Source organism: Myotis nattereri (genome assembly GCF_964212035.1).
Source record: "Myotis nattereri genome assembly, chromosome: 9".
NCBI classification, from domain to species: domain Eukaryota; kingdom Metazoa; phylum Chordata; class Mammalia; order Chiroptera; family Vespertilionidae; genus Myotis; species Myotis nattereri.
In genome coordinates, this window is record NC_138084.1 from 21,579,323 (window position 1) to 21,594,648 (window position 15,326).

A 15,326-nucleotide genomic window follows, 5' to 3' on the forward strand; every position below is an offset into this window, starting at 1 on the left:
AACTCAGACAACGTTATGGCCTAATAAACTTTATTTTTTAAAAATATGTTTTTATTGATGAGAGAGAGAGAAAGAGAGAGAGAGAGAGAGAGAGAGAGAGAGAGAGAGAGAGAGAGAGAGAGAGAAAGCGAGAGGAAGAGAGAAACATTAATTGTGCCTCCTGCATGCCCCCTACTTGGGACTGAGCCTGCAATCCGGGCATGTACCCTGACCGGGAATTAAACCAGTGACCTTTTGGTGTATGAAATGACGCCCAACCAAACGAGCCACACAGGCCAGGGCAAACTTTATTTTTTAAAAATAAAAAAACATGAGGTTCAGGATATTAGTTCTCTCTATAAGTTTTCAGATATTATCTTTTTACTTTAATTATACCATCAGCAGATAAGCAGGTAGGTAAAATCCCTCTTCACACTTACATCTTGCCTTTCCCACAGTTCAGGTGTTATTATTAATATATCATTCACCATATCCTTTTAATAAAGTAGTTTATTAAACTACTATAACTTCATGACTTTTATTCTGAACTTCTAGTCTTAGCTAGAAACTCCCTTTCAAAATTCCTTTCTCATAAATTTCTACTTGTAACTTGTAAACACATGTGGTACTCTGCTTCTTGAGCTAAGAGATCTGTATAATTGAAATAAAATACACTCTTACACGGCTATGTTTTATTTATTGGTTTTATCCCACTAAATCTTTATATTAAGAGCAAGGCTATAGTTAATCTGAGTTATTACCACACTTTGTGCATTGGTCCACTAATTCACCAACTATCAACTCACACCTGTGTCCCAGATTTAGGGAATCCTATCTAATAAAAGAGAAACATGGTAATTGGCGTATGACTGCTACCCTTCCCATTGGCTAATCAGAGAGATATGCAAATTAACTGCCAGCCAAGATGGCGGCTGGCAGCCAGGCAGCTGGAAGCTAACATGAGGCTTGCTTGCTTCAGTGACGGAGGACTCCAACGTTCCCTGCCTGCTGCTGCCGGCCTCTGAGCTTGCACTTTTTTTTTTTTTTTAATATTTTTATTAAGATATTACATACGTGTACCCTCTACCCCCCCCCCCCCCCCCGCTCATCCCCTCACTCCCCCGTTGTCCGTGTCCATTGGTTAGGCCTATATGCTTGCATATAAGTCCTTTGGTTGATCTTTCCCCCTTGCCCCCACCCTCCCCTACCTTCCCTCCAAGACCGGACAGTCCAATCAAAGCCTCTCCGTCTCTGGATCAGTCCTTGTTCATCAGTTTATGTTGTTCATTATATTCCACAAATAAGTGAGATCTTGTGGTATTTATCCGCTCTCCAGTTCCATCCATGCTGTGGCAAATGGTAAGAGTTCCTTTTTCTTCTTCCTCTTCTTAAAGAATACCTTTCAGCATTTCATATAATGCTGGTTTGGTGGTGATGAACTCCTTTAGCTTTTTCTTATCCGTGAAGCTCTTTATCTGACCTTCAATTCTGAATGATAGCTTTGCTGGATAAAGTAATCTTGGTTGCAGGTTCTTGCTATTCATCTCTTTGAATATTTCTTGCCACTCTCTTCTGGCCTGCATGGTTTCTGTTGAGAAATCAGCTGACAGTCGGATGGGTACTCCCTTGTAGGTAACTGACTGTCTTTCTCTTGCTGCTTTTAAGATTCTCTCTTTATCTTTTGCTCTTGGCATTTTAATTATGATGTGTCTTGGTGTGGTCCTCTTTGGATTCCTTTTGTTTCGGGTTCTCTGCGCTTCCTGGACTTGTAAGTCCATTTCTTTCACCAGGTGGGGGAAGTTTTCTGTCATTATTTCTTCAAAAAGGTTTTCAATATCTTGCCCTCTCTCTCCTTCTGGTACCCCTATAATTCTGATGTTGGTACGCTTGAAGTTGTCCCAGAGGTTCCTTACACTATCTTCATATTTTTTGAATCTCTTTTCTTTTTTCTTTTTCAGTTGGGTATTTTTTGTTTCTTTGTATTTCAAATCTTTGACTTGATTCTTGGGATCCTCTTGTCTGCTGTTGGATCTCTGTAAATTATTCTTTATTTCAGTCAGTGTATGCTTAATTTCTAGTTGGTCCTTTTTCATGTCCTCCATGGTCTCACTATACTCCTTGAGGGATTCATTAAATTTATCGGCGGTTTCCATAAAATTCTTGACAAACCTTATAAACGTGGCCTTGAACTCTATATCCAGTCGTCTGCCCTCCTCCGTTTCTGCCAATTGTGACCTGTTTCTTTGTCTCCGCATTTTGGCTGCTTCCCTGTGTTGATAGAGTGGCCCTGTGCGCCAGGTGTCCTGTAGGGCCCAGTGGCTCAGCCTCCCCAGTTACCTGGGGTGGACACTCTTGGTGCACTCTTGGTGCCTTGGTTGTTGTAGGATCACTGGGAGGAATTGACCTCCAGGCCAATTGGCTGTGGGAAGCAGCTGTGTCTGAAGTGGGAGAATGGTCCCCCTCTGACCACTGGGTACAGTGGCTCCTGGATCTAAGGAGGTGCTAATTCAGCCCCTGCCTGAGGCCACACAGCCGGAGCCACGAAGAGGCTCAGCTGTGAAGCAATGCAAGCCGCTGCGGGGCCCTGGGCCTTCCCTTGGAAGCTCCGGGTCTGCCTGGCTTACTGTAGTTAGGTACATTCACATGCAAAAGCCTCTGCCGCAGCCTGGGTGGGGCGGGGTCTCAGGGAGTCAAAGGGCGGAGAAAGCAGCTATGGTGATTCTCCGCGCCCGGAGTCGCGCGTCTCAGTGTCCCGGTAATGGCTGCAAGCACCTCTGAGGGAAAGCCGCCCTCAAGTTCGCCCGCTGCCGCCTGACAGACCAGCTTCTCCCCGTATGAGTCCTGGGTCCCCCAGAGAATTGCTGGAACCGGAGTTCAGAGCAGTCGGGAGCTTGTGATTCAAAAAGACAGCAGCGTCCTCAGGTGCCACCCCCTTTCCACGCGCGCGAGCCGCCGCCGTACCTCTGCACTTCACCTCCGCAGCTCCTCCGGCTCTCAGAGTGCTTTTCTTTTCTTCTAGTTGTAGAAATTACACTCAGCCAGCCTTCTGGTTGTTCTGGATGATGTTTGCTCTGACCTTCGTGGTATTTTTCAATTGTTGTGTGAGGCGACAATTTCCCGGTGTTTATCTATGCCGCCATCTTAGTTTCTCCTCTGAGCTTGCACTTTAAGAAACATTGTAACAAATACAGAAGCTAAACAAAACCCCAGAAACCCGCTTTCAGCAGCCAGGATCTCAGAGCTGGAGTTGATACAGTGTCTCGATTATAGAACCTAAACAAACCAGATACCTGCTTTCAGCAGCGCGGAAGCCTCAGAGCTGGAGCCAGAGCTAAAGCTGGCCCAGAATTCAAAAGAAAAAAAAGGAAAAAAGGAGCAGTTGGGAGCTTCGGTCACCCACCAGCTTGAAAACAGCCCTCAGTCCCTCACCCAGACTGGCCAGGCACCCAGTGAGGACCCCCACCCTGAAGGGTGTGTGATCAGCTGCAAACAGCCATCATCCCCTCACCCAGGCTGGCCAGGCACCCCAGTGGGGACCCCCACCCTGATCCAGGACACCCTTCAGGGCAAACCAGCCAGCCCCCACCCATGCACCAAGCCTCTGTCCTATATAGTAAAAGGGTAATATGCCTCCCAGCACCGGGATCAGCGTGACAGGGGGCAGCGCTCAAACCCCCTGATCGCCCTGCGGCTCTGTGTGTGACAGGTGGCGGGGCCACAACCTCCCTATCCGCCCTGCTCTGTTCATGACAGGGGAAGGCGCCCCAACGACCTGATCAGCCCTGCTCTGTGCCTGATAGGGGGGAGCTCCCCAACCTTCTGATCACCCTGTGGCTCTGTGTGTGACAGGGTGCGGTGCCCAACCCCTCCCCCCCCGCCCCCCCCCACGGGACCTGCTCTGTGTGTGATGGGGTAGAGCCATAACCTCCCCATCGGCCCTGCCCTGAGTGTGAGAGTGGCGGCGCCCCAACCCCCTGATTGCCCTCCTGTGTGGGTGATAGAGGGCGGCGCCCCACGCCCTGATCCACCCTGCTCTGTGTGTGACAGGGGGCGGTGCCCCAACTCCCCTATCGGCCCTACTCTGTGAGTGACAGGGTGGAGCTCCTCAACCCCCTGATGGGCCTTGCTCTGTGCATGATGGCGCCGCAACTTCCCCATCGACCCTGCCTTGAGTGTGACAGGGGGCGGTGCCCCAATCCCCCAATCGGCCCTACCCTGAGTGTGACTGAGGGTGGCGCCGCAACCTCCCGATCCGCCCTGCTCTGTGCATGACAGGGGGCGGCGCCCCAAATCCCCAATCGGCCCTACTCTGAGCCCGACCAGGGGTTGCACCTAGGGATTGGGCCTGCCCTCTGCCACCCGGGAGCAGGCCTAAGCCAGCAGGTCGTTGTCTCCCGAGGGGTCCCAGACTGCGAGAGGGCACAGGCCAGGCTGAGGGACCCCCCTCCCCCCTGAGTGCACAAATTTTTGTGCACTGGGCCTCTAGTCCTATATAATAAAAGGCCAGCAACCATAAGCGTAACGACTGGAATGACCACTCAACCAGTCGCCATGAGGTGCATTGACCACCTCTCAGTCCCCCCCCCCCCCCCCCCCCGCCTGCAGGCTCCGATCGCAGCATGGTGAACGGGGAACCATGGCAAACCAAAGTAGTGGCTGTTGGGTGGAACGGCCGACCTCTTGGTCCCTCCCCCGGGCCCGCAGGCTCCGGGGAACCAAAGCCATGCTGCGATCAGGGAACCACGGAAAACCAGGGGGTGGCAGCAAGGTGGGACAGGGGACTAGCGAGCGAGACCCTACCTGCGCACGATTTTGTGTGCTGGGCCTCTAGTAAATAGATAAAGAAAGCATACTCTTTCCTCAAGGATATGCAATGCTTGAGGGGGAAGATGAAGATGTAGACAAGACAAATAATTCCAGTGCAGGATAGTAGGGGGAGCATAATTACAATTTCCCTAGGAAAATATTACAAAAGGCTTATATCAAGGTTCTATTTAAGCTGGTAAGGAGACTTGGCAGGAGAGGAAAAGTGGAATGACTTCTAAAATCTTAGGTATTACACCTAGCCGCTTTCCACTGATTTTCTCCTGTAAAGATAACTGGAGTCTCAGAATTCAGTTAATCCAACTTAATCAATACAAATCTTTTGGCTCAGTGGTTCTCAACCTTCCTAATGATGCGACCCTTTAATACAGTTCCTCATGTTGTGGTGACCCCCAACCATAAAATTATTTTCATTGCTACTTCATAACTGTAATTTTGCTACTGTTATGAATCGTAATGTAAATATCTGATATGCAGGATGTATTTTCATTGTTACAAATTGAACATAATTAAAGCATAGTGATTAATCACAAAAACAATATGTAATTATATATGTGTTTTCCAATGGCCTTAGGCGACCCCTGTGAAAGGGTCGTTTAACCCCCAAAGGGGTCGCGAACCACAGGTTGAGAACTACTGTTTTAGCTAATATAAAAAATTATTAGTTATTATTAAGACATATATATCAAAATAAAATCTTGAATTTCAAAGAAACACATCAGAACAAATTTATTCTATTACTACCAATAGTATATGAACTCAATATTCAAGATCTGACATATCTATAATAAAAAAAGTGACATTTACAATAGAGAAGGTGTATTAGTCAGCTTCGGCTTCCATAAAAAAATACTACAGACTAGATGGCTTACATAACAGGCATTCATTCTGATGTAATTCTGGAGACTAGAAGTCCAAGATCAAGGTGCCTGCAGGATTGGTGTCTGGTGAGAGCTTTTTCCTCGGGTTGCAGATGGCCACCTTCTCACTATGTGGTCATATGGCTTTTTTCTGGATGTTCACCCAAAAAGAGTGTGGGAGCTAAATCTCTGGATCTTGCTTAAGGATCCCAATCCTATCAGACCTGGGGTCCACCCTCATGATCCCGTGTAGTCATAATTATCTACATTGAGGATTAGGGCTTCCGTATAGGAATTTGGGGCTCACAAACATTCAGTCCGAAACAGTAGGTTAAGGAGTATGTTGCGAGATTCATTAATATATAAGAAAGTTGAGATAGCATCCATATGCTGAACAAAGGGCAATCTTATACGGAACAGAAGTGTGTTTGGGTATACCTGTTAGTAAAGCTTAATTCAAAACAATGTCAGATTTTAAAAACACTTAGACTACAGAATTACTCTCAAAATTTATTTTCCGATCACTCTTTTGTGATTCAGAATATCTGATTTATGACAGTAAAACAGAAAAACAAAAAATCACCTGGATCATATTGTGATACACCTCAGGTTTTTACACCCAGGCTTTAATGTGAAAGTTTAAATTATATGTATGAACATTTTCTACAGAAAAAAACTACAAATAACTTTAAATTAGTTAATGGAAATTTTAAATGAACTTTAGCTTTTCTTACTGTAAAACTCTACATGTTTCAACAGTCCCTTTAGATATTATGAAATTACACGTTATATCTTCACACATGAAAGTAGGATATAACTATATCCTCTAGTTGTTAGTATAGGAAAAGTATAGACAACTGTAATGCTAAGCTTTATTGTTTTATAAATGAACCAGTAAAGTTCATTTTAGTAAAATGAGCACACGCTTTTCATAAATTAAAATAAATCTCACATGGTAAAGTACCCATTTTCAAAATTAATTTAATTACATGTTTAAAGTTTAATTACATTTAATTAAGCATTTAAGTTTAATATGAAATAAACGAATTATCAGTTAACTACTATGAAATGAAATACTGCCTTGATAATTAAAATCTATAAATTTTCCTATTTTGTACGCAAAACTGCTAGTTCTCAAAAATAGTCCGAAAATTATATTTTAAAGACTACAGGAGACTGTACTCTCAGAGCCGACCTAGGTGTTGTTTTCCAGGCACCCAGTAAACAGATGCAGTCTATGCAGAAAAGAGCAGAGGTTTGGGAGACCTGAATTTGGGTGCCAGCTCGGTCATTTACAGAGAGTCGTGGGAAAGCTACTTAGTGTCTCTAACCTCAAATTTCCTATGAAACTGGGATATTAGCTGGGGGTTGTTGAGAGAATTAGATATCCTATGATCAAATGCCTGGTACAATGCCTGACACGAAGCAGGTTTTTGACAAATGTTAATTCCTCCTCTTTAGTTGTTGAATGAATGAGTAAAACCCCTGTATTTTCTAGCTTAAAATAAGTTTTATCATATATATAGTTTTAAATTACAAAGTATCACCATATTATTTTTTATGTACTTACTTTATACCTAGTGTACATTTTATACTTTTTATTTCCCTAAGCACTCTGAGAATGGAGGCAGTATAGCATTATTGCTAACAAATATTTCTGAGTCAGAAAGAACTGACTTTAAGTCCAGATTCAACCATTTTCTATTTATGAAATCATGGAAAAGTTATTTTGACCTATTTCCTAAGCATGTATATACCAGTGTACCGGTTAAAATGCAGATTTTTATAATCAAAGAAAACATGATAATTTCAAGAGAAACATCAAAAGTGCTTCTCTTATTCAAAGTAATGTCCATTGCTAGTTACACATTTCCCCCATCTTTCAGGTAATTTGTGGATACTGTCCCCATAGAACATTTCTTGTTTTGAGGCAAACCATTCAGAGACCCAATTTTCCACTTCTTTGTACATTTTGAAGTGCTGCTCAGAAAGTGCGTGTGTCATCAATCAGAACAAGTGGCAATCTGAAGGAACAAGGTCTGGTGAATATGGCTGGTAGGTTAATACTTACCAGGAAAGATCTTTTAACGTGTCTGTAACTGGTTTTGAAGTGTGTGATTGTGCGTTATCACGAAGCAAAATTACTTTGCTGTGTCTTCTGGCCCGTTCTGGTTGTTTATGATCAAAGCGTGGTTCAAATTGATTATCTGTTGTTGGTAGCGATCAGTATTAACAGTTAAACCTGGTTTTAGAAGCTCATAATACACCACACCTTCCTGATTCCACCAAACACAGATCATTGTCTTCTTTCCGAAGCAATTTGGCCTTGCTGTCGATGTTGATGGTTGACCTGGGACAAACCATGATTTTGTGCATTTGGGATTCTCAAAATAAATCCACTTTTCATTGTCAGGCACAATTCGATGCAAAAAAGACTTTCGTGCTGTTGAAGCAACATTTTACTGATGACTTTTCGGTTTGCCATTTGTCTTTCGTTCAGTTGATGTGGCACCCATTTTTCTTCCTTTAAAATCGTAAATGATCGGAAATTGTTTGCTGAGCAACGTTTCATCTTTCTGCAAGTTGTTTTTGAGTTTGACACGCATCTTCATCCAATAATGCTTGTCATTGTTGGTCTTCAAACTTTTTCAGTTGACCTGGACGTTCTTTGTCTTTCACATCGAAATCATCACTTTTAAGCGTTTAAACCAGCGCTCACAAGTATCTTGAGATGGAGCATGTTCACCATAAGCTTCCCGAAGTAGATGATAACTTTCAGCAGCACTTTTCTTCAAAGTAAAGTAATGAATTAAAACTTTTCACAAATGCTTTATTTTGGCAAGAAATTTGACATTTTTAAGCATAAAAATACCTATGATATTAACACCTTCAGAAAATTTGACATATGAAGTTTTGAAGCTTGTTGTCAATACAACAAAATAGCATACATATAAAATTGCATATATATCAACATATGTGTAACTCCATCTATTGAAAAAAATCTGCATTATTAACTGGTACATCTGGTATTTTTATCTGGTTCAGTGAATGGCAAAAATTAGGCACTAGTAAAATCAATATAACCAGTCAAACTTAATAAAAAAAAATTAGTGATGCAGGTAGGACAAGTGGTATTCCCCCCACCTCAATTTTCATAGAAAGATATTTATTTTCACTGAGTCTAAGGAATTTGCCCAAGGTTAACAGTAGAACAAGATCCAGATTTTTAAAAAGTTCTCTATTAGCACTCTTTCCTTTGTAACACAAGAGGTAAAGTGAAGTAGACACAGAAGTCTTTTGAAGTAGTAAAGTAAAAAGGAAAAGAGATCTTTTGACTTAGGTTAATCCTGGCTCTAGCACTTCGTAGTTGAGCCTCAGATAAGTCTTTTCTGTGAATTCGGTATCTTGTTCTGGAATGGACATATTTACTTTCACAGGTTAGATAACAAAGGTACAGCACACACTACAGTGACTGACACAGAGCAGTCATTCATTAACAGTAGCTATTAACATTAAGCACTACTTTGGGTAAGTCTGTGGCCATAGACTAGATAGGGAACACCATAACGAAGTGAAGAACTTCTTTTTGAAACAGATTTAATAAAAATAAATATGATAATCTTCACTAAATTCTTACATAATATTTCTGGAAAGGAGACTATAATTTTTAAGTCATTTCAGTTCATAACTTCCTGTCTATTAAATCTCCATTTGATAACTCATCTCACTTTGAAAATAATGGTTTAACAGTATGACAACAGAGTCCATTCATTACCCTTTCTTGATCCAACTGCAACAGGAAAAAAATTAAATATTCTTATCCTTTATAAATTATTCACTGTCAAGTATTGTAATTTTCAGGGTTTTGCCTTAAAGTTAGTAGCGTTATAACATAAGCATGTATTGGTTTAATATTTAAAACTCTTCCCTGTAAAACTCAAATCCTAAGTTCTTTAAGTCATCTAAAATACATAAGAGTGTTTTATTTACAGCATTACTAGAAATAGAAAACCATAATAAATAAAATATTGGAAAACCAGTACTTATTTACTTTCTGAAAGAGCACTGTTTGCATTTAACACTGAAATAGCCTGATTTAGAACTATTTTACATTTTCTTGAAAGTAAAATCAGCAGATATTATAAATTTGGTGTCCAGACTTTTTAAGTTGCAGTTAAGAGTAAAAGCATGTCCAACAGTTACAAGACTGGGAGAAGAAGAAAACTATACCAAATAATATGAAACATATGCACAATTAAGGTTACATATTATATAGAAACTAATGCTTATTATTAGGATATGTACTTATGACATTCATTCTTTCAAAGAATGTGGCAAATATGCATTCTATTAACCTTTGAAATAAAAATTGGGTCATTAACTTACCAGGGCTCTTCATTAAGAGTTGAAGGTATTTTTTCTGGAAGAAAAAATCCATGCCATTTTGAAGCCTCTATTAATTCTTGTGGTATTTTTTTTGATGCATCATAATAGTGACCAAATTTTGAAGATGATACTGGTCCAGCCTATTAAGAAAATTCATATTTATTGATAAAGTTTCAAAAATTACTATTTATTTTGTCCTACACTCAGCAAAATGTTGATGTATTTATGCATTTTAATGTTAACAAGAAAAAGCTGGTATACATAGGCATTAAATTTCAAAGAAACAAATACAACAAACTTTATTTTTTTAAACTATATAGTTAGAAAGCAATCTTTCATCTCCCATGTTTCTATACTCCTGGAGGTTCCCTAAGATTGACACAAATTTAAAAACTCCTTAGCTTTTTTACTCTTCATTATAATTTCCTAAATTAAAAAAATTTAATACACATAAGTCTCAATCATTTTTGTTTAAATTCCAGGTTTTAATGACAAATATGTCGTAGCTAAGAATTGATGAGAACGTAAGCCAAATTAATTCATAGTGAGGGGTCCAAAAGCTATTTAAGCACATTAAATTGAGCATCATTTTAAAACTAAATTATCACAAGACAATGTGTATATATATTCAACTTTACTTACAAGTTTAATGTTAAGCATATAGGATAAAATGTACTAGGGTGCTCCAGATGGGCAAAAAGCTCAGAAAGTATATATAAGCTAAAGTAAATCAGAAATCTGCCTTAATCATTAGTTAACTGACAATTCCTCTTTTGTGGCCTCTACTAACAATTTCTCCAAAAAAACATTTTTTTCTTAAGAAACTCTACTGATGTTGAATTTATTTACATAGGAGAGTAAAATCCTAGTATTATGACATTATTCTTATATTGCTTTGAATGAACTCTGGGCTGACTTCTTTCACTCAGCACATTAGAAATATATACAACTCTATCCAAAGTTCAACTACTAACAGTTTCATATGGCAATAGTTTCTAATGAAATCTCTGATCTAAATTTACATAATTTCAACTGTCCTGAATGCTACAGAACAGACAAGTTTCAGAACATTCAACAAACTAGGTAGTTGAAGAGCTATACACAGTAAGTTCTTAAATTATTTTACTAAGTAATTAACAACTTTGTAATTTAGATTAGAAATAGACATTTGCTGGACACTAGGTATTTGCATTTTTAAGACTTTAAGAATTTATATCCTTAACTAAATGCTTACAAACATTAAATTATACAGTAACAGAATAAAATTTTTAAGGCTAATAGAAACATTATTCTCAGATTCAGAGTCTTTGGGTTTAGTGTTTATTTTCTAAATAAAATGATTGTTCATCCCTCCATAAGGTACTATTTATTTTCGTTAATGAAGGAGACCTATTAATTGGCCTTATCCAATTTTTCAATGTACTGAAGTATGGTTCCCAAGAGATTTATCATGGAAGTATCTACCATGAAAGTACTGATAAATTATGTGACGTTAAAATTTGTTTCTTAAAAACAGGGTTTAAAGCTTTAAAATGTAAAGTTATTAGTCTAAAGCAATTTAAACAAGGTCTGTTCTTTGGCCTATAATCTATTCTTTATCCGGATTATAGTTCAGAATGTTTTTACTGCAATCTCTGCTAGAGCTCATCTTTTTATTGTGTAAGTCCAAGCCCCCTTAATGTTTTAGAAAGGCCTTGACTAACTGAACTTTGATCTGATGTCTTCATTGATAAAAACACCAGGTTGCCCATTTCAGATGCAAATCCCTCTAAGGCCCAATAGAATTTAGTAAAGACAGCAAAAAAGAAGAAACAAGAAGTTTCCAGGATCCTCTTTGAGAATCCTGGGGCACACTGGTGTCCTTAATCCACACTGCTGCATGGATTAAGGTAGGTGATAACCTTTCCAGATTCAAAAGAATAAGCAGAGTGCCTACAAACTGGGTGGAGACTAGGATTTGGTAATAATAAAACACCATGCAATAAAAGCTTGGTCTATGTCAGAAGCCTCTGAAAAGGCCTCAATGTACCACATTCCCAGGCCTAGTAGGGAAGCTTGCAAAAGCCTACCTGAATCAAATAAGCATGAATAATCTATTTTAGCAGGCTGGCCATGGGGAGAGAGAAAGAAAGAGAGACTTTTCTCTTCTTTTAAGTTTGAGTTAATAAATTTATTAGTGGACTGAAGGTTCTTGAAGTCCTGTGAACTCAGAGAAATATGCTAAATTGTCAAGAAGCAAAATATGCTTTTTAAGTTGCCGATCTCTATTAATGTTTCTAATTATAATATTAATGTGATAGAGATCTCAGATTTGGATTGAATCAAGGCAGAAAATTGATTTCATGCTGTGACAGTTTACATATAGAACATATATAATTCATTAAAATGTAAAAATAAATTTAGAAGCTTTTATTATAATGTTACTATATTTTTAGAAATTAAGATTAGATATAAAACAAAAATATTCACAAGGAAGAGACTAAAATTTTTATTACTGATGAAAACATTAATCCTTCAGTAAAAAATGAAAGTGAAAAATAAATATACTCTTCAAGAAAAAAACAATTTTGTAAGTTTTTTCTACCCAAGAGACCTAGCATTAACATATAATCAAATTTTTGAAATGCTGTGAACTCTTTTGAGGCCTCGAATTATAAAACAAAGACTCAGAATATTTCCTCTAAAAAAGATAACAAAATGCGTTAAATCTAATATTAATATTAATATCCATGAAAAACTCTAAACTCTACGCACAAAGATACATTTAAAAAAATCAAACTATCATCAGTAACTAGTCGGTTTACTCAATTTAATAAAAACATCTTTCTTTAGTTTACATTATGAAAACTACTGCACATTCAGAAACTACCCATTAACTTGTTAACTGTGGAAGAGAGTAAATTGTAATGATTCAGTAAAGACTTACTGTGCTAAAGGAAAATAAACTCTGATGGGGGAGAGGGGATGGCAGGCAGGAGGAGCAATTTCCCACCTCCAGTATGTCAGAAAGGAAACTTTCAGAGAAAGCTGCACCACAAATAAGCAATCTAAATAAGACATTTTCTTAAGAATGTTACCATTTCTTCTTTCTCAGTATGGCATAACAGAAAGCAAGAATCCAAATGGTTACTAAACCATTTTGAGCCTCTGTTCAAGCACCAGAATTAGAGTTAATAACTATTTCACTGGTCTGTTACGAGAATCTAATGCAATACTGGCAATAAATATTCTGTAAGTTGTAAAGCATTATGTCAATATTATTATTATTGTGTCGTGATCCATTAGTGATCAGAAGACTCATCACTATCTTTTGTAAATTACATTACATTATTGAAAAAAGTATATGTGTTGTCATCCACAACATGCATCTATCACAGGACAGCTGGGGCTTAATCACTAAAATGGAAAACCAAAGTGTAATGAAGATTGAACATAATAAACCTGTAATACACTGTCATAAATTGCTGGAGCCATTTGTAGGCATTTGCAGTAGAGTTCTACAGTATTGAAGAAATTAAGTCTCAGAATATGCTGTAGGCAAGCTATTCTTGGGGTGAGGAGAGAATAGGGCTTGATGATTGGACAGTAAAGAGGACATATGCATTTAGGAGACAAAATCAAAGGTCAAGGGAAGAGGGGTTTTTTATTTATTTTTTTAATTTTTGTGTTAATCCTCAACTGAGGATATTTTTTCCATTGATCTTTAGGGAGAGAGTAGAAGGGAGGGAGGAGAGGTGGAAGAGAGACTGGTTGCCTCCCACACTGGACCCCTGCCGGCCAAGGATCTAGCCTGCAACCAAAGTACATGCCCTTGACCAGAATCTGGGACCCTTGGGTCCATAGGCTGATGCTCTATTCACTGAGCCAAACCAGCTAGGGTAGAAGCGGGACTTTTTAAAACTACACAACCCTCTACATGAAAGTGCTTGCTTAATGCTTTACTGAAGTATTGTTATTTAGTTGTGCATATTCTTGTCCTTTTTAGCATTCCCTAAATGAGAATATGACTATACTCTTTTTTTAAAATGTATTTTATTGATTTTTTACAGAGAGCAATGGAGAGGGATAGAGAGTTAGAAACATCGATGAGAGAGAAACATTGATCAGCTGTCTCCTGCACACTCCCCACTGGGTATGTGCCCACAACCAAGGTACATGCCCTTGACTGGAATCGAATCTGGGACCCTTGAGTCTGCAGGCCAATGCTCTATCCACTGAGCCAAACCGGTTAGGGCATTACTACACTCTTAATACTTCACAACAACTTATAGTAAAAAGCATATCTGATAATTGACACAGCTAGTTTTGGACTACTTATTTAATCTTTTACTCACAATAGTGTTAACTATATTTTGCCCCAGCAAAATCCAGAAAACCCTGAGTTTTGTTGTTACTGTTTTTAAACAGAAAATGTCACAGTAAGGTCTGGATTTATATAGTAGACTAGAGGCCTAGTGCATGAAATTCGTGCATGGGTAGGGTCCCTAGCAGCTGCCAGATGCAGGCCAGGGTCTCCCTTCCCCGGCTGCCTGCTGCCACCGGGGCATTCTTTCATTCCGTGCCACCCTCTGGTGGTCAACGCACGTCATAGTGAGCAATCGAACTCCTGGTCAGTCGAACTCCCGAGGGGACACTTTGCATATTAGTCTTTTATATATAGAGATGATGATGAGTGATCACTAATTATCAGTTGTGGCAAATCACCACATACAAAATTTCTGTGACAAGCAAATAACATGCTAGTAACATTTCAAAGAAAAGCAAAGAAGCCAGAAGATGATTTCTATATTCTAAACTTGACAGAACTTAAGTTGTAAATATAAACTTAAGTTTCACCACTGACTATAAATTCGAAATAAGCTATTGTTGTTTTATTTGTATTAATTAATGCAACTTAACGCAGTTTCCCCATTTAATTTATATATTATACTAGGGGCCCGGTGCACGAAATTCATGCACTGGGTGTGAAGGGGGCGGGGGGGGAGAGTGTCCCTCAGCCCAGCCTGCCCCCTCTCACATACTGGGAGCCCTCAGGCGTTGACCCCCATCACCCTCCGATCGCCTGATTGGCCCCTTGCCCAGGCCTGACGCCTCCGCCAGAGGTGTCAGGCTTGGACAGGGGACCCCCATCTCCCCCCGATCACTGGCTCTGGCCCCCGCCCAGACCTGAGGCCTCTGGCCCAGGAATCATGCCTGGGCAGGGGACTCCTATCTCCCTCTGATCGCTTGCTCCACCCCCCGCCCAAGCCTGACGCCTCTGACCCAGGCTTCAGGCCT

General features: G+C 39.7%; 1 protein-coding gene across 3 annotated transcripts in view; it reads right to left on the reverse strand.

Annotated features, from left to right (window-relative positions):
- Positions 1 to 15,326, reverse strand: part of ELP4 (elongator acetyltransferase complex subunit 4) — a 183,626-nt gene that overhangs the window by 141,722 nt on the left and 26,578 nt on the right. For all 3 annotated transcript variants that reach the window (XM_081099558.1, XM_081099559.1, XM_081099560.1), the window contains exon 5: positions 10,050 to 10,189. In XM_081099558.1, the coding sequence (XP_080955684.1) occupies positions 10,050 to 10,189 (140 nt within the window). The remainder of the gene's footprint in view (positions 1 to 10,049; positions 10,190 to 15,326) is intronic.